At 41.5% G+C, this 23751-nt stretch overlaps 1 protein-coding gene across 2 annotated transcripts in view; it reads right to left on the reverse strand.

Moving 5' to 3' along the window:
* LOC146559115 (kinase suppressor of Ras 1-like) overlaps positions 1–23751 on the reverse strand; it is a 59875-nt gene that overhangs the window by 33802 nt on the left and 2322 nt on the right. The window contains exon 3 of one of the 2 annotated variants that reach the window (XM_085244813.1): positions 12044–12184. In XM_085244813.1, the coding sequence (XP_085100939.1) occupies positions 12044–12184 (141 nt within the window). Of the gene's footprint in view, positions 1–154; positions 417–12043; positions 12185–23751 lie in introns of those variants that run through there. The other variant, XM_085244814.1, reaches the window with a different exon arrangement.

The following is a 23751-nucleotide window of genomic DNA, read 5'->3' on the forward strand; positions in this document are numbered from 1 at the left end:
GTGTGGAGGATGCACCAAATACCAAAAATCAAATCACCTTTTCCAGTGAAACAATATGGTACTCTCTCTGAGCTTTTAATCTGAAAGATCTTAATCCAAAAGTATGCATTAAAGAAATGTTAAACCGCCTGTATACGCTGGCGTCTTGTCCTACCTCAGTGTGCTACATATGATTCCAGTTTGCTATGCAGCGCCTTCCATGCGGGCTGACTGTCAGCCTGATCGCCTCCTGCTATTAGCTCCTTAGCGCTTCCTTGTCCACCTGTCACTTCCTCCTCAAGCCAATGTCAGGGGGAAAAAACAAAACTGAGTCACCCTGAGGTTTGAACACTACCTTCACTGTTTGTGTGCACTTTTGTTTACAAAGTGCTTTCAACATGTGTATATCCTTGAATCACTGTGTGTGTGTTGGTATGTGGCTGTGGCTGTGGCTGGTTTGGGTGTGTATAAATAGCTCACTGGGGAGGGACAGAGGCTTACAAAGCAGCTGACTCAACACATTCTAGTTTGAGTGTGTGCTCATCACACAGAGCAGTATGGCTGGTGCTCTTGAAAACACTGCAAAACTCTGTCCAGCCAATGTACTACATACTTACTAACTATAAAACCTTACCATTCTGTTTAGACACCTGGAACAGTACATTAGAAAAATAAAACATATTCAGTATAATGACGTCAAGCTAAACTGTGAATGACAGTTATACATCTGACTAAACTAAAATAGCAAAAAAATGTGAAATGTTAGGAAATACTTTTGTGTTTGTAGCATATCCAATAGCAAAGAAAAACCCACACATATCTCTGACATAGAATAACATCATGTTAGGAAATCTTGCTACCTTTAGGAGTCACCGCAATGTATCATTAGCCTCCATCTCACCCTATCCCAAGCATCTTTCTCTGTCACATCAACCCTTTGCATAGCCTCCTTCACTAAATCCATGAACCTTCTCTGTGGTCTTCCTATTTTCCTCTTGGTTGGTAGCTCCATATTCAACATCGTTGAGGGCATGAGTTGTTTTTTTATAGCATGTTTAATGACATATCAGAATCTCAGAGATTGACAGAATATACAAAGGGAGATGCAGCAAGATGACAGTTTGTTGAAAGACCTTTGGACAAAACTCTGCGAGTTCTTTGCTTCCATTTTGACTTTTTCTCATCCTATACCAGTGCTGATCTGGAGGTTTTTTATGAGTGGTGACACTTATTGTTCAATGGAAATACTCTGTGCACCCTAAGCGAAGGTGCATGCAGAGCAGTGACGATGTCATTGTTGGCGTATGAAGAGATCAGTGCACTGGGGCCCTTACACCTATCTCCATCTCAGTTACACATATGTGTTGCCAGAAAACCACATCATCTGTAAAACACTGACATTCATTTCACTTATTGAAGACTAAACTTTGGACAGAAAGGCCCACAAAGAAACAGCAACTGAAGCCGCTGCAGTAAAAGCCTGGCAGCACATTAAAAACAGGAAACCCAACATCTGGTGATGTCCATGAAATCAAGACTTCAGGCGCCATTGCCAGCAAAGGGTTTTCAAACAAGTATTAGAAATGAACATTTTGTTTTCAGTTATTTAATTTGTCCAATTACTTTAGAGCCCCTGAAAGAAAGGGATTGTGTTAAAAATGCTTTAGTTCCTCACATTTTTATGCAAGCTTTTTGTTAAACCCACTGGATTAAAGCTGAAAGTCTGCACTTCAACTGCATCTGAGTTGTTTCATTTAAAATTGACAGTGGTGATGTACAGAACCAAAATTAGAAAAAAAAAGTTGTCTCTGTACAAATATTTATGGACCTGACTGTGTCTTTGGACTATGAGAGGAAGTACATAGAAGGGTAGAAATAAGTGCTTGTATGAATTGATGTAAATGAATGGGGCATGTACAGAGCACTTTGCTATATATGAATATGTCCATTTACCACCTATGGTATCAATTTCAAAATCCTACGTTGCCTTGAACTAAGCCTGGAATGGCGCAGCTACATCTGCAGCCTGTCCACAGCATGGACACAAGCATTTCACTACATGTTGTACTGTGTATGTGACAAATAAAATTAGAATTTGATCTTTTAGTTAACCCTAGAACAAGATCATGGACAGAAATGAGCTTTCTCTGAAGGGTGAATGGGCTTTTCCTTAGCAATAAGGTGAGGAGTTCAGCCATTTGGGAGGCACTCAGAGTAGAGTCACTACTCCATATTCAAAGGAACCAGTTGAGGTGGTCACCTCCAAAGTAAGGTGTACCAGCCAGGGTACATCCTACCGGGAGACGTGCAGGCTACACTCTGGACACGCTTGAGAGATTACATGCTTCGGCTGCTGACTTGTGACTCAATTTCAGATAAGCAGAAAAATATACAGTGGGGCAAAAAAGTATTTAGTCAGCCACCGATTGTGCAAGTTCCCCCACTTAAAATGATGACAGAGGTCAGTAATTTGCACCAGAGGTACACTTCAACTGTGAGAGACAGAATGTGAAAAAAAAATCCATGAATTCACATGGTAGGATTTGTAAAGAATTTATTCGTAAATCAGGGTGGAAAATAAGTATTTGGTCACCTCAAACATGGAAAATCTCCGGCTCTCACAGACCTGTAACGTCTTCTGTAAGACGCTTTTCTGTCCCCCACTCATTACCTGTATGAATGGCACCTGTTTGAACTCATCATCTGTATAAAAGACACCTGTCCACAGCCTCAAACAGTCAGACTCCAAACTCTGCCATGGCCAAGACAAAGAGCTCTCGAAGGACACCAAGACCAGACTAGGAAGAGTGAATCTACAATAGGCACGCAGCTTGGTGTGAAAAAATCAACTGTGGGAGCAATCATCAGAAAATGGAAGACATACAAGACCACTGATAATCTCCCTCGATCTGGGGCTCCACGCAAGATCTCATCCCATGGGGTCAAAATGATCATGAGAACGGTGAGCAAAGATCCCAGAACCACACGGGGGGACCTGGTGAATGACCTGCAGAGAGCTGGGACCAAAGTAACAAAGGTCACCATCGGTAACACACTAAAACGGCAGGGAATCAAATCCCGCAGTGCCAGACGTGTTCCGCTGCTGAAGCCAGTGCATGTCCAGGCCCGTCTGAAGTTTGCCAGAGAGCACATGGATGATACAGCAGAGGATTGGGAGAATGTCATGTGGTCAGATGAAACCAAAGTAGAACTTTTTGGTATAAACTCAACTCGTCGTGTCTGCAGGACGAAGAATACCGAGTTGCATCCCAAGAACACCATACCTACTGTGAAGCATGGGGGTGGAAACATCATGTTATGGGGCTGTTTTTCTGCCAAGGGGACAGGACGACTGATCCGTGTTAAGGACAGAATGAATGGGGCCATGTATCGTGAGATTTTGAGCCAAAACCTCCTTCCATCAGTGAGAACTTTGAAGATGAAACGCGGCTGGGTCTTCCAACATGACAATGATCCAAAACACACCACCAGGGCAACAAAGGAGTGGCTCCGTAAGAAGCATTTGAAAGTCCTGGAGTGGCCTAGCCAGTCTCCAGACCTCAACCCCATAGAAAATCTGTGGTGGGAGTTGAAAGTCCGTGTTGCTCGGCGACAGCCCCAAAACATCACTGCTCTCGAGAAGATCTGCATGGAGGAATGGGCCAAAATACCAGCTACTGTGTGTGCAAACCTGGTAAAGACCTATAGTAAACCTTTGACCTCTGTTATTGCCAACAAAGGTTATGTTACAAAGTATTGAGTTGTATTTTTGTTATTGACCAAATACTTATTTGCCACCCTGATTTACGAATAAATTCTTTACAAATCCTACCATGTGAATTCATGGATTTTTTTTTCACATTCTGTCTCTCACAGTTGACGTGTACCTCTGGTGCAAATTACTGACCTCTGTCATCATTTTGGGGGGGGAACTTGCACAATCGGTGGCTGACTAAATACTTTTTTGCCCCACTGTATATAGCTGGATAATGTATTGTTATTTTAGATTTTAACTTTTATTAACGTGGCTGTCATGAATTTTCGAATAACATACACAACGTGCATGATTTCTAATGCACTGTACAATGCGCCACACTTTTTAGTCAGAATATATTAGTTATTAGTTATTGAAGTAACATGCTTTCATATCATAATTAACATCGGTTTAAGTGGCAAGTTTTTTGTTGTCTGTTTGGAGTATAACCTGTTGCGTTCATAATGCACGACCCGAGGTGCCCCACATAACCGGCATGATTCATTATTGAAGAAAATGCCTTTTTTTGGTTTTTGACATTATCTATGAAATAGTTTAAATTTAACTTAATATCTGACTGTTTCTTAGTTTGAGACTACTCAGCTTAATTTTTTTTCTCTAGTTTAGTCGACTTGGAAATTAGTCACCAGCCATTCCTAGTTTAAATCGACCTCTGCCTCGTTTTTCCCCTTGACGCACTCGGGTGTGGACCAAAACAACCACACCGAGACCCTTTGTAGGAGGTGGCCTAAGCTGTTCATTTATGGAATGAATGTGATCAGAACTGATCCAAACCAACTATCAGATACCCAAATTTGAGATAAAAAAAACATCCCGTTGCCACTTATGCTTTATATTCAATGTTTTTAGAGCACTCTGTAACTATATAATTAATTGCCCATCCTATTTAGAGCATCTTTTCAGTGGAATAAGTTGCCTTATGCAATTAGAGAATTGGCTTCTATTCATAATTTTAAAAATCACCTAAAAGCCTATTTAGGCAGTTTTTAATTTATTTGTAAAAATTGTAGAGGGTAATGTCACTTGTAATGGAAATTGTGTATTTTGTTTGAGTGTTTTTTTTAATAATTTTTAATATTTACATGTTTACATTTTCAGAATTGTAAAACCTTATTGTGGATGTAAGAGCCAAATTATGTGGACATTTTTGCATCCAACTCATTGTGTAACATTTTATTTGGTGGTATTTGATGGTTTGGGCCCCAGGAAGACTAGCAACCACTGTTGTGGAAGCTAATGGGGTTCCTTATAAATAAACAAATAAACAAATGTGGCAAGGTACTATAAATGCGCAAAGGTCATATGCAATGTCAAAGTCAAAGTCAAAGTCAAAGTCAACTTTATTTGTCGATTCTGCCACATGTACAGGACATACGGAGAATAGAAATTGCGTTACTCTTCAATCCCTAGATAAATAGCAAATGAACATTTAAATATATTTAAATATAAAAGTGATTAAAAAATGCAAGTAAAATAATTAAAAAGTAAAAATTTAAATAAATACAATTTTACATATAACAAGAAAGCTGTATAATATACAATATAATGGGTAAGTGACATTGAGTGTAAACCAGGCAGAGTAGTGCAAATAGGCAAATAGTGCAAATGGAGATTTAGTAGTGTACGGTAAGAGAAAGTGTAACAACAAAGTCTTATGAGGTAATGGCAGTCCAATGCTCCACAAAGTGACTGGTAACTGGTGCAGGCCAGTGAGTGAGTCAGAGAGTGTGCGTGTTTGTGTGTGTGTGACAGAGTTCAGTGAGACCGTGGAGGAGAGAGGGGAGAGGGGGCAGAATCGGGAGGGAGTTAAGCTTCCTGACAGCCTGATGGATGAAGCTGTCCTTCAGCCTGCTGGTCCTGGCCTGGAGACTCCGCAGTCTCCTCCCCGACGGCAGCAGCTTGAAGAAGCTTTGCATTGGGTGTGTGGGATCAGCCGCTATGCAAAGGGCTTTTTTAGTGAGACGGGTGCTGTAAATGTCCTGGAGGGAGTGGAGAGAGACACCAATGATCCTCTCTGCAGCTCTCACTATGCGTTGGAGGGTTCTATGACAGGACGCATTGCAGGCTCCAAACCACACAGTGATGCAGCTCGACAGGATGCTCTCGATGGTGCCTCTGTAGAAAGTGTACATGATGGGGGCTGGTGCTCCTGCTCTTCTTAGTTTGCGGAGAAAGAAGAGACGCTGCTGTGATTTCTTGGCCAGTGCTGTGGTGTTGTACGTCCAGGAGAGATCCTCTGTGATGTGCACACCCAAGAACTTGGTGCTGCTCACTCTCTCCACAGACGCTCCGTCAATGGTCAGAGGAGCATGTTGGGTGTGCATTCTCCTGAAGTCCACAACAATCTCCTTCGTCTTCTCCACGTTCAGAGAGAGATTGTTGTCAGCACACCACGTGGCCAGGCGTCTCACCTCACTTCTGTAGTCGGTCTCATCCCTGTTGCTAATGAGACCCACCACCGTTGTGTCGTCCGCAAACTTGATGAAGAGGTTGGAGCTGTATGATGGAGTGCAGTCATGGGTCAGCAGAGTGAAGAGGAGGGGGCTCAGCACACATCCCTGCGGGGCCCCCGTGTTTAAAATGATGGTGCTGGATGTATTACTGCCAACCCGTACTGCTTGAGGTCTTCCGGTGAGGAAATCCAACAGCCAGTTGCACAGTGAGGTGTTGAGCCCCAGCTGGACCAGTTTTTGAATGAGCTGTTGGGGGATTATGGTGTTGAATGCTGAACTGAAATCTATGAACAGCATTCGAACATATGAGTCATTTTTGTCCAGGTGTGTGAGTGCCGAGTGGAGTGCAGTGGAGATGGCATCATCGGTTGAGCGGTTGGGCCGATAGGCAAACTGGAAGGGATCCAGGGAGGGGGGCAGGACAGTCTTGATGTGTTGCATGACTAGTCGTTCGAAGCACTTCATCAGGATGGGAGTAAGTGCAACAGGACGGTAGTCATTAAAGCAGGAGGGAGATGACTTTTTTGGAACCGGAATGATTGTGGTGGCTTTAAAACATGTGGGGACGACAGCCTGGATGAGTGATATGTTGAAGATGTCTGTGAAGACATCAGTGAGTTCCACTGCACAGTCTCTCAGTACACGTTCCCTCTAAGCTGCGCACATGCGCAATTGCGTACTGCTGGCACAGTCTCTGCGCACAGAAAATCTGCATTGCGCACAAAAAAAAAATCTAACCTGAATTGCAATTAAAATTATTACTGTTTTGCAGTGTTAGTCAGTACGTGACTGGCGGCTCCCATATGGGATTAGAACGATGCCACCTTATCCCATAGTCCAGCCAATGATGTGATTCACATTCGTATATACGCAGCTAATCAATGTGGTTGACAGGCTATGACAGCGTCCTTATGTGCGACACCGGTGTTTTAGCTAGCAAAGCGGCGTGGCTGATGTGGAGTGAAGCCACGTTAATGACAACGTGTACAACCATTGGAGATGTGAGCAGGACAGACGGAACAATTGACGGAAAAAGTGTGGACTTTATACCAGTTTTTAAATTGTGTTGATAGGTCACGTAAAACCAGAGTTATGATAAAAATATTTGCAATGTTTGGTTTTTTCCTGAATACTATCGTTGTTTATATTTACTGCGGGAAGAAACCGTAAAAACAGCGTTTTATAAGGAAAACGCTTGAAAGCAAAAACAAAACCAAAAAAACTCCACCCTTTCCTATTGGTGGAAAAGTGTACCATGTCGACCAATCAAAAAATGATATGGCAACATGGCATTTAGATGTTTAGGAAGGGGGGAAGTTTTGGAGTGACGGCGGTGGTTTGAGATTTGCAACGTTTAGCGCAAATCTTGTGTAGTTAGTGTGTAGTGTAGTCCAAGGGTGTAGATTTGGTTTTGGCATTGGTGGGGACGGATGATTCAACCACCAAACCCTGCCCTGTTTCTTTTTGTTTTTCCCTTTTTGACTTTGCTTCTTGATAAAAAAAAAAAAGGAGAAATATACTTGCCAACATATGCTATTCTATATGCTTTTAAACCATTTAAAATTACAATTCATCTTTTTATATGTGAATTATATAATGTTAAATTACAAAATACATGCAGTCACACATGTGCACCACCAAGTCATCATTAGGGATGGGTACCGGTATCCGGTGCCACATAAACGGTAGTAACCAGACCGAAAAGCAGCGCACATTTCGGTGCTTTATTTCGGTGCTTTTTTTTCCTGAGATGTCATACACTTTAGATTCTAGCCAATCATTTTACCTTTGCAAGCGTAGTAGGCGGGCCCAGGTACGTACGTTCTTTTAGAGCAGAGCTACAGATTAAAAATGCCCAAGGCGAAGCGGTCAAAAGTCTGGCTGTACTTCACAGCAAAATATGCAAACTCAGCAGCCTGCAATAAGTGCTTTAAGGTGATACTGTGATACTGTCAAAGGAGGTAACACCTCAAATCCGATGAAACACCTGGCGACGCATAGCGGGGTTTTTTAAAAGCCGAGAAATGCACCGTATTTGATAGCTTGCTGCGAGACCTCACACAGAGCACATCTACTGCGGGTGTGGTGCCTGTTATCGGTCCCGGAGTTAGCAACATCCCCCAAAAACCCGAAGAGGAGAGTCCTGGCCCCTAGCCCTGCCAGTGTAGCAGAAATGATGACGGATGATGATGCAGCAGCAGCCGTTCTTCTCTGCGTGAGTAGCTTAATGTTGTTCATGTGTAATTTACGTTGAGTAGGCTAACCACGTTATTACATTAATGCACGTATGGTGAACTAGCAAACACCGTCGTAGTTACATGCGGATGTCTTCTTGTTTGATGGCAGATACTCCCTTCACCCTGGCAAAAAAAACTTAAATGACCAAAGAAAAAGTGGTAAACAGCTAAACATGAGAGGTTTTTGGACAAAGTTTGTGTTCTTCATTCTTTAAGCACCGGTACCGTTTCAAAAGTACCAGTTTGGTACTGGTATCAGATAAAACCTAAACGATACCCATCCCTAGTCATCATCCAATTTCACCTGTGATCTTGTATCACCATTCCTCTCTGAGCTTTGTGTTGGTTCTTCTGTCACCTGACAAATAGGACATACATGACAATAAGAATAAAATGTGTAGCTGCTTCAGTATTTCTGTCAATTTGTGCAGATCTTGACTCATCAGTAATGTTTGTAGGGTGAGTGCATTTTTAACTACCTCATGATATTTTGTCTCAAAAATTAACCCTATGAATATATCAGTACCATTAGGATGAAATCATTGTGTGACCAAAATTTTAACGTTAGACGTATAATTTCAACAGCCTCTGTAAACTAATATCCTGGCTTACTCGATGCTGCCGTTTTCTCTGACAGTTTCAATCAAAATTAGAAATGCTACTCTGAGACTGAGATAACTAATACTGCTGCCTGTTGTGCAGTTAGTTTCCAAAATACATTATTCATGGTTACATACAATTTTAGACTGATGTGGGCCAAAGCCTAGCATAGCCTGTAACGTTATTGTGACGGACACATTTTATGAGTGAACTTGACTTTAAGCGACTTACAGGTTTCTTTGAAAAATACTTTCTTATATCCAGGTTCTTCCTTTTTGCTGTCATCCTCCTCTCCTCCTTGCAGGTCCTTGCAGCGCAGGCTTGCTGCTGCTAAAACTAAACAGAGCTCCCTGAAAGGCACAGCCAATCACATTGGCCATATTAGTCACACGAGGTAGGACTCCAGTAGAGAATGTAATTTAACTCTTTCTGCACCGCTGGGTGAATGAGACGTTGACAGATCTTTTTTTTTCCTTTCTATCGGTTTTGCTTTTCTTTACTCAAAGAGACCAAATTATTGGTGGGGACAATTCAATAATAGCTGAATATTGGTGGGGACATGTCCCTTCCGTCCATGCCAAATCTACACCCTTGGTGTAGTCAATAGTTTTGTTGTGTGTGTCAGAACAATGAGGCGACTGCTGAATGTTACAGCAGTTACAGGAGTGATACATCTCCTGTTGTCAGGCCTGCAGGTATCAGGCTGTTGTTCTCCTTTATCTCATAGTGGACAGAAATTATTTTTTGGAGTGGCACAAATAATTTGTGTGGCATCAAATTTGATGCAGAACAGCTGATTGTTCTGTAAATAGTTTGAAATGTTTATTTAAAAAAACGTCTTGGCTGCATTTTTAGATAAACAGCTGAAAAAAATTTTTTTTTGCAAAACTCAGTTACTTTTTTGAAGAAGTAACTATATAATTAATTACCCAACATTGGTCATTATATACTGTACTTTGCAGACAGAGAGTTACAGGACTCTCTCCCAGACCACAGACTCATACTCATAATACAAGTCAGAGCTTTATAAAAAAAAAAAAGAAAGAAAGAAAGTTTTGTTTTCAAAATTGGAGTTCAAGTTATTTTTACTTCCAATAGTGTTAACATACTACACAGGTCATGAACAAGATTTTTTAAATTTTCATTGTAAGTGGGCTAAAGCACTTAATTAAAAGTAGTATAACATAAATGTAAATGCTGTAATTTGATTATTTTAATAAACCATGTAACTTGGATGGATTCGATGCTGGTGTGACCACAGTGCACACGTCTGCTGTCGCTCACAGTGGTCCAAGGGACCGCTCAGGGAGTTTGTGTGTTTGCTCAGACACATGAAAAATTAGAGGGAACATTGGTCATATGGCCTAGCAGCTAGCTGTGAAATGAACATAAATTCTCTATGTTTTTCAATAGTGTTATTGGGTAATACCCCAATAACACATCAATCCTTTGTGGCGGAGGGGTAAAAATATCAGTAGGCAGAACAAGATTCTGGAGTTTCCAGATGGTACTCTAATTAGTCTACAGCTGAGAAAAAGATTTTGTGAAATGTATGGATATTTTTCATTTGTGACACCCACGTTGTAGGTATGGAAGTAGGGGTGGGTGATATATCAAATATACTCAATGTATCACAACCTTTTTGACATACGCTGGTTAAAATGGTTTTATTGTAACCATCCACTATAAATTTCAATGACACTATTAAGCTGTCTGCAGGTAATTCACTATCAGTTTTTTTTCCCACATGCTGTGAATGCATCATTAATCCTCTCCCAACTGGAAATATTTCTACCTGGCATGCATGTTTATATACTACCAGATAGGGAAAAATATGTAGACAGCGGGAGTTTCAGGGAATGAGACTCGCTGTAATTTGGATTTCACAAAGAGGACGACAAACAAAATGTGGTCATTTGCAAAACATGCTGTAATACTACTGCCACTAAAGGTATAGGTACCACAAATTTATCCCAACAGCTGAAAAGTCATCCACTGTAAAATGAAGAATGTTTTAAAGTCCGCATATCAACCTCTCCCCACACACCAAAGAAAACATTAAATAATTCTAGTAATAGTTCTTTTGTTTCTGTAATTTGAGACATACTGTGACAGTACTGTCATTGTGAAAAACCTCTGTGTGCAACTGATGGTTAAAAAATGGTTAAAATGAAACATTTCAATTCATTCAGATTTTTCGTATTCAAAGTAGGAAAAAAATATTGAATTTTTGATTGAGTATACCAATCCATTTTAAGCACTATATGATTGAAAATAAATAATTATTTTAACATATCATAATATGTATCGTGTATCATGATATAGCCAAAAAATATTGTGATATTAGATTTTCCTCATATAGCCCAGCCCTATATGGAAGTTTAAAATAAAACAGCATATAAAAATATTTTATATATTTTATTTTCCATTACTGTGAAATACAGCTAGTATACCATTCAGAAATTGTCTTTGGATATCTATTGCAATGCATTTTTTTTTATTAGTGTTTAAATATGGAACTTTAGATTACGGCTTTTTTAACATATATTTTACTTAGTCAATACACAAGCATTTAGTGTATCTGTCCCAAATTCCAGATCCAGGTTCAATTTTGAAAAATTTCAAACTTATGTCTTTCAGTTTTGTTGAGTTCAACAGATGAAAAAAAAGCCTGAAAGTAGATGAAAGGCCCATTGTTCAAAGTATTTCATATAGGAAGCTAAAATTTCACAGCAATCGTTATATATGTCCAAATTTTAAACCATAAAATTTACAGGCAAATCAGTGACGGGACCAAGAAAATGTAATGATTTGAGATGGATTGACCCTAGAAATGTAATGCAAGGTGAAAAAGAACTGGCCTTGAATTGTGTATAATAAGATGTGCACTAGTAGATAAATAATGTGTAATAATAATGTGTGTTTTTCCATATACAAGACAAATTGTGTTCCACAAATATAGTCAGGTCAAAAAAATAAATAAAAGTACACATACAGACCTGTATGAACTGTGGCGTGAGGTCAGCTGTGAGGAGCCAGTCCTCCAGTCTTGGGTACTGAGCGAGAGCTTCAGGTCTTTCTCCTTCTGGTATCCTCTGCCTCAGCTGTAGCTGTGTCCACATGTACTTGGTCAGCTTCACCTATAGTGGAAGGCAACAAATACAATGTTTCACTCACTAAGGCACATAAAGAAGAAGATAAAGTCTGATAAGTATTATGCTCCAGTGACATAAGCAGTATAATGGAACAACTTTAACCTCCTAGGACCTGGTGTCCACATATGTGGACATCACATTTTGGGTTGTCTAGACCAAAATACTAAATTTTGCTCTACACTTATCCTGCCACTGTTCTATCGAAATTTAAAACGAATGTCCTCATATGTGGATCTCATTTTTCTCAGAAAAAAAAATCAGGTAAAAAAATAAAACTCAGGTAATCCTTGTTTTTACATTCATCAGGTCCCAATCAGCCCAAATAGCAAAGAGAAATTAAAATGCATGCCATGAAAGAGTTCGGGTCTAAGGAGGTTAATGTACAGTCGTGTCAGTGTCCAAATATATATGACCTAAGTGTTGTTGTTTTTTTTTTCTCAGCTTTCATTTAATTGTATCCACATTTAAATTGGATGAAGGGTTTTTAGGAGTTTCAGCTCCTTAACATGTGTCACCCTCTTTTTAAAGGCACCAAATGTAATTGGATAGTTGACTCAAAGGCAATTTCATGGGCACGTGTGGGCAATTCCTTCATTATGTCATTATCAGTTAAGCAGATAAAAGGCCTGGAGTTGATTTGAGGTGTTGTGTATGCACTTGGAAGATTTTGCTGTGAACAGACAACATGCATTTAAAGGAGCTCTCCATGCAGATGAAACGAGTCACCCTTAAGCTGCAAAAACAGAAAACACATCTGAGAAATTGTTACACTATTAGAAATGGCAAAATCTACAGTTTAGTACATCCTGAGAAAGAATAAGAAGAAAGAAAGTGTTAGGTTTTGTATTGTTGATTGTCATTTATGCTTAGAAATATTTAACCATATATGCTTAGAGGTGTATAATCAATTGTGTAGTGATAGGATGTGTGATCTTTAGCAGGCTGCAAAGGCTTGGTGTGCATTCCAGGAATGCACACCTACATCCTGGGAGCATGGGAAGAGGTCGTACCTTGTTTTATTGTTTTGCGGTAGGATTAACGTAGCTATGTCAGTTTTAGTCTAAGTGCTTTTTTACATATAGATGAACTGTTGGATTTTCCAGACCAGCAGGTTAAGGGAAGTCGTTTATGGGGCCACACTCTGACCCCACACACACACACACACACACACACACACACACACACACACACACACACACACACACAGGCAAGGTACTCTTTGTTTGTATGTAGACGTCATATGTTAATGAACCTATATATATTCATGTAACCTCAATAAAAGAGCAGTGTTACGGGGGAGCGGACGAGAGCAACTGGGGTCAAGCGAAGGAATGGCGTTTGTCCGGTTCTCTCCCGTGCATGAGAAACATGAAGAACTTTGCCTACTTCGTGTCTTGCTTGCTGTGTAATTATATTGTCTTCAACGTTCCAGCGAATAGGTTCAAGCTACAAACCTATCATTAATAAAGAAAGAAAGAAAGAAAGAAAGAAAGAAAGAAAGAAAGAAAGGAAGAAAGGAAAGAAGAAAGCACTGGTAAACTCAGCAACACAAAAAGACAATACCAGTGGATGATCACAGAATCATTTATGGTAATGAGAAACCCCTTCACATCAGCCAGCCAAGTGAACAACACTCTCCAGGGGGTAGGCTTATCAATATCCAAAAAGGAAAGACTGCATAAAAGTAAATACAAAGGGTTCACCTCAAGAATAGAAAGGTTAGACTGACTTTGCTTACAAAACAAACAAACAAACAAAAAAAGCAACATCTAAAAAAGCCAGCACAGATCTGGAAAAACATTCTTTGGGCAGATTAAACCAAAATCAACCTCAACCAGAATGATGGCAAGAAAAAAGCATGTTGAAGGTGTGGAACAGCTCATGATCCAAAGCATACCACATCATCTGTAAAACACAGATGGCTTGAGCTTGGTGCTGGCTTGAGCGTAGCACTTGGTGCTCCTCCCAGCCCCCATAAATAAACTTGTGTTTATTGATGATGTAACACAGGACAGAAACATCCAAATGAATTCAGGTTGGTGTTCAGACACATACTGTCTGCTCAAATCCAGCTAAATGCAGACAAATTAATTGGGCGGCCTTTCATAATACAGATGGACAATGACCCAGAACATACAGCCAAAGCAAACCAGGATTTTATTAAAGCAAAGAAGTGGAATATTCCTTCCTTACAAAGAAATATGGATTTTTCATATTCCTTTGTAACTACACCTAATAGCTTGGGTACTCATTTTAATGAAATTAAAATAAGCAGTAGCTAAAGGGCAGGTAGGACATATTTTAAATTTAGACCTGTGTATCATATCAACCATAAATGTCAAGTAACGCACATATGTAAAGCAGTAGTAAGAAATGACACAGACCAGCCTGAGGAAATCCCCCTGACTAGTGGTCCACACCAGACATCTGCTCTTTAACGGTCATATCAACTGTTAAACCGAGTGTGAAGTAACTGATGTCTCTGACATCACTGGCACACAGCTGATGATGCCCACCAGTACTGTTCCATTGGAAGAGACACCTCTTTGGACGCTTACCCTAACCCTTAAATGTTGCTTGTAGTGAAGCAACAGACACAAAATATAGTAGCAATCAGTGAAGCGAGCAAAAAGCTAGTTTTATTATACTAAGCAAGAAAAACGCAGAGTGACAAATAGTAGAAATACAAAATGCAAGAAAAACAGGGAAAAAGTACTGTCTGCTTCAGGCCCAAATAAAAGGGAGAGTTTGATGCACCATTTGATGCACTGATCAAGTATTACTTACAGGAGAAGCAGGTGATTATGTGACAGAAGGTCTACAAAAAACACGCAGAGGTGGTACAAATGCAAAAAATCCAAAACGTTTGAAGTCCAGTGCGATGTTTCTACAGTCTGTCATCTAACTTGTAGAAGATTTTAGAGCACTTTACGCCTACTGACATCAAAATGCTGACATTCTTTTCCAGCAGGACTTATAAGATCCCACCTTCGCGGTTCCAAAACTATTAGCAAACAGTGACCCCTTTATTACTGTGCTTAATTGACAAGAATCCCATGAAAAACACCCAATTCAGATTATAAACAAGCTAAAACCACTATAAGAGAAAATTGGGCTTAAATAGTACATTTCCAGTGGCACAAGCTGATTACCTGCATCCTGGAATATTAGGGGCCACATTAAAAAAAACATATATCGCTCATCTTAGAGATGAAGTCGAAATTCTGAGATTAACGTCTAAATTTTACTTGAGAAAAAAAAAGTCAAAATATTATTTCGCGAAAAAAGTCAAAATGTACTGCTGAAAAAATGTTGCAGAATCTGCATCTGAGCAGAAGAAGAAAAAAAACAAAGAAGAATTGCAGGGGACACAGAACGATGAAGACAACGATGAATTAACTTTCTTATGAGACCTAGCCTTAATCTAAAAGTCTAATCATTTTACGTCAACAGATCTAATACACCTACATTGTTCTAGGATAAATCATCTATGTGGTTTTGTTCACACATCCATCTGTGCACTCTGACATCTGACAATAGTCATCTGAAAAGATGCACAAAAAAAGAGGGGGGTGTGCAAACGAATCTGTTCAGACAAGATAAAAGAAAAGGTACAAAAAGGTCAGAAGGAGGAGGAAAACTTCTAAGAGGAAACAGAGTGGAGAGAAAAATGACAAAAGAGAAAGCAAGAGACTGCAGTTGGGAAACCACATGGGGCTTTCCAAACTCTAATCAACACTTTACAGACTACCCTATTCAGCCACAGAGAAGAGCCTTGCTGTGGCTAAATTGTTCCACTATATTAACTGTGTTCAAAGTCCCCTCAAAATCTACCTTTGCAGAATTATTTTAACTGAAATTCCAGCAACAACTGTCAACTGTGATCTGTATATTGGCTTGAACAAACAATAACTTGACTTCAGATGAATAAAAACCTACCAACAATCTTATACATGTTGTATATCTACAATGTAAAGTGCCTTGAGGTAAACGTGTGAATTTATGCTACATAAATAAAATTGAATTGAAATTGAATTCAGTATTCGCCAAAGGAAAGGGAGAAAGAGAACGACCAAAGTGATGAACAGACAGCGTTACACCAACTGTAAACACCTTTGCCCTATAACATGCAAGGCCAGCCAGACGAGGAACACGTCCTTCTTCTCCTCCCACTGTCTTCCAAGTCAGTTGACTTTCTTGCCAAACAGGCCTTGCTCATAATGCGTGGGGAGAGCCACAGCTAAATTTAGCCTCCTGCTACACATACACACAAGAAGCACTTGGTGCTCCTCCCAGCCCCCAAGAGAGTGAGCAGTAACAGCCACTCTTCAGTTGCACCGCATATCCACATGCACACAAAATATACTGAAAAACTCAGACCAGCCCATCTGGTACCATCTTGATCTTGAGCTGGTCAGTTAAGTACCAAAGGGTTTTTTTAATCAGTTTAACTGCTTTGGTGTTAATGAAATCAACAGGTGCACTAGAGGGGCAACAATAATATAACCCAAACCAAAACAGGAATGGATTTACTTTTCTGACTGAAAGGGTCAGTGTCACTACTGCATGAGGCAACACCTGGACCCTACAGAATAGGTAGTCCAGCGGCTCCAGGATGGCACATCAATAGGTCCCAGAAGATTTGCTTTGTCTTCCAGCACAGTCTTAAGAACATGGAGGAGATTCGTGGTAGAAGGTCGTTAACCCATCAGCAGGACATCTGCTCTCTTTTATGCAAGGAGGAAGAAGAGAAGCACTGCCAAAGCCTTACAAACATCCATTCTATTCATTTTATATAGCGCCAAATCACAACAGGTGCCTCAAGACACTTTATATTGTAAGGTTAAAAACTTACAATAATTGAGAGAAAAAATTCCCATTTAACAAGAAGCAAACCTCTAGTAGAACCAGGCTCAGTGAGGGGCAGCCATCTGCCACAACTGGTTTGGGTGATGGGAGAGAGACAAGACAAGCGGTGTGTTAGCAAATAGACAGTAAGCAAGCAAGCAAACAAGAACCATTCATGGGAAGCCGCCAGCAGCTTACTGTGAGCTGGTTCCACAGACAACGGGTCTAAAAGATGAAGAACCTGCCTCCTAGGAACCACAAACAAGCCAGCAGTCTGAGACCAAAGCACTCTGTTAGGTGATGAGCCCTATGCACATTAAAAGATGACGGGACCTGGAGGAACGCACTGCGGAGTGGTAGAAGCAGCGCAGAGCTAGCAGGGCCAATGAGAGAACGTGACTGACTGGTGTAACGACTACTGTAAAGAACTCCCAACAAAGGCTGCCCTATGTGTTGTGCTCGTTCAATAGTAACCCATACATGTTATAGTGGTAGCCACCTGTCTAGCACAAGCCTTGCCGTCAGCGGAGGCATCAACTGGGATGGTGGCTGACCTCACCGCCATGCATGATACAGTGCACCAGTGCCAGCTGGAGAGACTATGATACCAGTCCAAGTGCCAGACAAAAACACTGGAAGGCCTGGTTGCTCGGGCTGGCTCCTCTCCGGCACCTATGCCGCTCCCTCCAGAAGTGACAGGGACACTCCACAGGATGTGGGAGGGAGATGATCCCGAACATTCTGCTAACATTCGCTACACCCACCGGGACATCGGTGACCAGTACTAGATATCTGTTTCGTGTGTCTTTCATCACATGCATAACATCCCAGATTACATAGCGAGACCACCAGGCTCTCCGTGGATTGATGTTGGATCTAGAAGGCAGCACAGATGGAGGTGGAAGAGGAAGCAAACAGGCGTCGTGCTATGGCTAAGGAAGGAATTACACAAGCCACCTCTTCTGAGCCTATATCTCTCCAATGCCAGATCCCTTGTGCATAAAATGGATGACCTGGAATTGCAAAAAGCGGGAAATTGCTAAATTCATGACTGCTGTGCCTTAATCGTCACGGAAACCTGGTTTCACCCGGGAATACCCAAAAGCTTGTGCAACAATGGGGCAATTATAAACAGACACTGCTCCTCGAACCTCAAGTACATGTCCGTAAGATGCTGGCATTTTTTTTCTTTTTTTACCAAGAGAACTAACAGTAGTGATTATCACAGCTGTGTACATTCTACGTGATGCCAGTGTAAACATCCAACCTGCTGAATACCATTAAGGAACACCAGCGTCCCACCCTGGGGTGATTTTAATAAGGTCGACATGAAGACTGTATTCCCAAAATTCTATCAGCATGTCAAAAGTCCCACCAGGGGAGAGGACACTCTAGATCCTGTCTAGCTCTCCCTCCTGTTCTCACCAACCTACACCCCTTCAGATGCAGTCCAGGCCTACCACAAAGACTATTACAACCTGTCCTGGCCTGCTTCACAAAGACAGACTAGAACATATTTGAACACTAGGACCTAGAAACATTCACAAAATCAGTACTGGACTATATCAAGCTCTGTATCGGAAATGTGACTGTGGACAAAAACATTTGGGTTTTCCCAAACCAAAAACCATGGATGACCAGCCATGTCCGCACACTACTCAAAGCCAGTACGCTGTCTTCAGGTCGGGCGACAGAGCTTTGTACAGGGCTGCTCAAGGTGATCTGAAAAGAGGAATTAAAAAAGCCAAGACAGACCATAAAAGAAGCATAGAGTCCCACCTGTCCAGCAACAACACATGGGAGGTGTGGCAGGGCATAAACCACAGAGGCTGTGCTGTGAAAACAGAAAACCTGAGTAGCTGGCAGAAGATTAATTGCTTCTTAGACAGCTTTGAAACACCACAACACCAGCCCTCATCTGCTTCAGCCATGCTACCATCCTCACCCGGTTCCTGCACCACTCCACTCACTGTAAAGGAGCAGTGTCCTCAGGACGTACAAACTGGACTCCAACCTGCTGCTGACCTTCTACCGCTCGCCCATTGAGAGCCTGCTGACATACTGCATCACAGTAGCACAGCTGCACTAAAGAAGATAGAGTGAAGCTTCAGAAGCTCACCGGCTGCCCTCTCCCCTCCCTGATAGACATTTATTCCTCCCGCTGCCTCAGCAGAGCAACAAAAATCATCAAGGACAGCTCCCACCCTGGTTTTGACCTGTTCAACCTGCTTCCCTTAGGAAAGCGCTGTAGGTGCATCAGCCCAAAGACTGACAGACTTAAGAACAGTTTCTTCCCAAAAGCCACAACCACTGAACTCACACACGCACTGACAACACGGTTTCACCCCCCAATCCCAATGACCCCTATATACAGACTACACAACTACCATCACCACTTAAGTTGCATGCAATAGCCCACACTGTAAATATATAACACTATTTTTCCCCAGTTATTTGTATATTTGTACATTTAATATTTTTGATCAATATTTTTGTTCATATGTATATAGTGCTGCAGAACTGTGCACCTCTGCACCCCCACTTTCTTTCCCACCTGTCTGCACTGAGTAGGAGGATGCTCTGTAATCTTATTGTACATGTGTATAGTGACAATAAAGACATTCTATTCTATTCTATTCTATTCTATTCTTCTACTCACACCCAGTTGTTGATTACAGGATATCTGCTTTGCACGTTTGAGAATTATACCAGGGAGTCAAGTACTTCTGATTTGAGACTTTTTTCCCGAGGTGCCACATTGTCCATGGTTGTATGCAGTAAAGAGGTAACACTTTTAACAAGATAATCGACTTTTGTGGGAGTAGAGTTTAGGTAGCTGATCTGCACTGCTTTGAGACATGGTACTGAAGTAGGTAATGGTGGAGGAATTATATTCTTAAATTTAGTTACAGACACTTTCAGAAAGATATCTGCTATAATGAAATGTATTCCCAACTGCTGTATAATACATTATTGTAAAAGTAAATGTTATTAAGAAATGATTAGACAAAAGAAGGTTTTCAGGGAAAAGGAAAAACAAAATGACACTGAATAGGCCACTGGTGCAAATGTCTTTGAACAAACAAGCAGAAACAGACTTCATGAGGATGGCCTGAGGGCCTGATGTCCTCCAGTTGGCCAAGTGCTCACTGCCTGGCACTATGGAGCGAGGCTGGCATTTGCCATAGAATAGCAAAATGGTTAGGTCCACCCTGTGCTTTTCACAGATGAGAACTGGTTCATTTTGAGCATCCGACACTTTCAGGTTGCATCTAAGAATGTCCAGGAGCTCCCCCAGGACACAGACTGTCATCTCATTAAGAGCATGCTCCGACGTTGTCTGGCATGCATGCAAGTACACAAGTATATGGGGGCAATAAACTAATGAGTACCATCTTGAGTTGCTGTAGTGATATTTCGACAAAAGACTAGTGTGTGTGTGTGTGTGTGTGTGTGTGTGTGTGTGTGTGTGTGTGTGTGTGTGTGTGTGTGTGTGTGTTATACCATGTGCTGTAGAATTTTTCATACAACCCAAACACTGTAAGAGGATATGAGAGATGGACATAACACAAAATAACAATGCTCAGTGGCTAGTGCAGCTAAGAGCAGGCCATAGCAACCTCCCTGAACAGGGTCCAGTAACCGGGACGGAGACGGCAAGCTGGTGTTCAAACCGTGGGACCAGCGGAACGACCGGAACAAGTTTGTGGACAGCGACGCAGATGCAGACAGCCAAAAAACAGGTCTCAAATATGAAAAATTGGAAAGCACGATGCCCAGATATTATTCACAGCTACTGGCTAAAGAAGTTAACTGCACTCCATGGATGAGATGCAACCAGAGTGGGCAGACAGTCCTGATCCCTAAGGATCCTCAGAAGGCACTGGTCTCATCCAACTATCAGCCAATAATGTACCTCACCACAACACACCCACATAGCAAAATTGGTATGGCCCAGATCTGGCCCACACAATGTGCTTACATGACATGGCCCACATACCGCAAAGAATGACGGCCCTTTGGTGGCCCAGATCTGGTTTGCCAGATGTGGCCTACACATGGGCCAGCACAAGGCCAGTTGCAGACACACTGGTGGTCCTGTGCTGGCCCAGAACAGTTTCAGCTCTGGCCCCAGATGTCAGCCTAATGTGTACCTTAATAAAGCCATGTAATAACAACATGCACAAAACTAACATGACAAAACTCTATTCAGACAGGGAATGGACTGATTCTTACAGAGTGCTTTTCTAGTCTCCCGGATTACTCAAAGTGCTCTATACTACATGCCACATTAACACAATCTCTCTAAACTGAGTGCCTCCTAACTACATTCATACACATTCACACTCTTGACATGCAGACTGGCAAAGCCAGGGATTAAACCACTAACCTTCCAATCAGTAGGTGACCTGCTCTACCTCCTGAGCTACAGTCACCCACTGGCAATGATGAGTAAACCCTCACTAGGTTTTGGATAAAGTGTACACTCACAAACCAGTCAAACCTGCATTTAAAATATTGGCTACCATAGCTGTATAGTATTGCAACATGGCATTTGGGTGTTCTAACTAAAATAGGAAAATAGGAACTAGGTCTGGGCCATATCATACCGTTCACGGTAATACCGGTATAATGTTGAACAACGATAAGAAAATGAAATATGGCGATAGAATATGGGTAAAACTGGTTTGGCTTCCGTCCGTCAGATACACAACAAAGCACTATTTTTGGTAGAGCATGCTAGCGGGCCGTCGTTATTACCATGTTTTTTGGAAAATACAGCACACTTAAAATCAATCCTTTGATTTTTCTTAAAATCGACAGTGCCCCTTATAATCCCGTGTGCCTTATGTATGAATTCTGGTTGTGTTTACTGACCTCGAAACGATTTTATGTACACGGCGCTCGAAAATCTGTCAAATGTTTCAGTACGACTTTGCTAAGCTACGAAGCCGCACCGCTTGATGGATTGTCTAACGTAGGCAGGAGCCTCGCGGAGTGATACGTACTGTGCTTCAACATAATATTACAGTACTGTGTGTGTATAACCTCTTTTTAAGTTTTGTGGATATTATACATGGTTATGCTGAGGATACGTCGGCCAATTTCCACCGGAAATGCCTTTTTGGTTAAACTGTCAGCAAGGAATTTGCATTTGCACTGTTACATTTTTATATAACTTTAATGCACATAAAAAACAGCTGCTTGTTTAAGTGAAAATACATTGATGGGGTTTTTTGGGGTTTTTTGCACTAATAAAGTTGCGGAGTTGTAAAGTATTTTGTCTAGTGTCAATTATAGCGTCAGTTATATCGTTATCGCATATTTTCAAATGTATATTGTGATAAATATTTTTGGTCTTATCGCCCTGCTCTAATAGGAACATAAATAATACCATCATTGCCAGACCTGGCCCACATCTGGTTGACATACACCCTGCCATGACACCAGTCAGTCAAAAGTACCAGCTTGATGCCGAATCCAGGGAAGACCTGTTTTCTATGGGCCTGGACCACATAAATAAAATCACAATCGAGCTATATATGGCATGCCATCACATAGACAGTGCCATGTATGCCAAGCCTGGCTCATATCTGGATGACATACGTCTTATCATGCCAGAAGTCAGCCAGCAGTGCCGGCTTGATACCAGATCCAGGCCAGACCTGCTTGCTATGTGGGCAGAAGCTCCTGTCAGGCATCATACTAGCTAAGATGAACAGACATAAGGCAGGGCTCAGAAGGGAACTGGCAGAAACACCTAGAGGGGCAAAACATCAGCTACTGGTAAAGTAGCTGAGCATTCACTGTAAGACCAGACTAACCAACCTATGCATCACCTGGATTGACTACAAGAAAGCCTATGACTCCATGCTCCCTACATGGATCCTGGAATATCAGAACTGTACATGATCAAAGGACCATAAGGAATTCAAGGAGGAGCAAGAAGAGGAACATCATGACAGGACAGGCCACTGCACGGTATGTACCACTAGCAAATAGAAGAAGTGACTGAGATCGAGTTGCAGGAAAACACTGGACTGTCACACAGCGACACCACTCATGGCAGCACAGGAACAAGCGCTAAGCAGAAAAGCCATAGAGGCTGGGTTCTACCGCACCAGGCAAGACCCCAGGTGCAGGCTGTGGAAAGATGCCCCTGAGACAATCCAGCACATAACAGCAGGTTTCAAGATGCTAGCAGGTAGCACATATATGGAACGTCATAACCAAGTGGCTAGCACAGTATATAGGAATATCTGTGCGCCTAGTATGACATTGAAGTCCCAAGGTCAAAATTGGACACGCCTCCAGGGTGGTTGAGAATGACTGGAGCTAAGATCCTGTGGAACTTTCAGATACAGACAGACAAACTGGTGATGGCAAACAACAGACACAGTAAAGGTGGACAAGCAGAGTAACGAAGCGTAATGATACATGTAGCTTTACCAAGTGATAGCAACATCAGGAAGAAGGAACATGAGAAGCCTGAGAAATACCAACAATGTGGAAAGTTAAGCAACAGTGGTCCCTGGCATCCGAGATCTCTGTCCAGAAGAGTGCAGTCCTACGAACAGCAAAGATACTACTACAACACACAGCTTGAGAGTCCTATGTGTGTAAATATACACATATACAATAATCCATTTTATATATGGGAACCTTAAAGACTATGAGGGACATTGTTATGCTTTGTTTAACCT

Source organism: Mchenga conophoros, linkage group LG14 (assembly GCF_057382185.1).
Source record: "Mchenga conophoros isolate Kocher_MC1m ecotype Shallow Benthic linkage group LG14, M_conophoros_male_GT1.1, whole genome shotgun sequence".
Lineage (NCBI taxonomy): Eukaryota > Metazoa > Chordata > Actinopteri > Cichliformes > Cichlidae > Mchenga > Mchenga conophoros.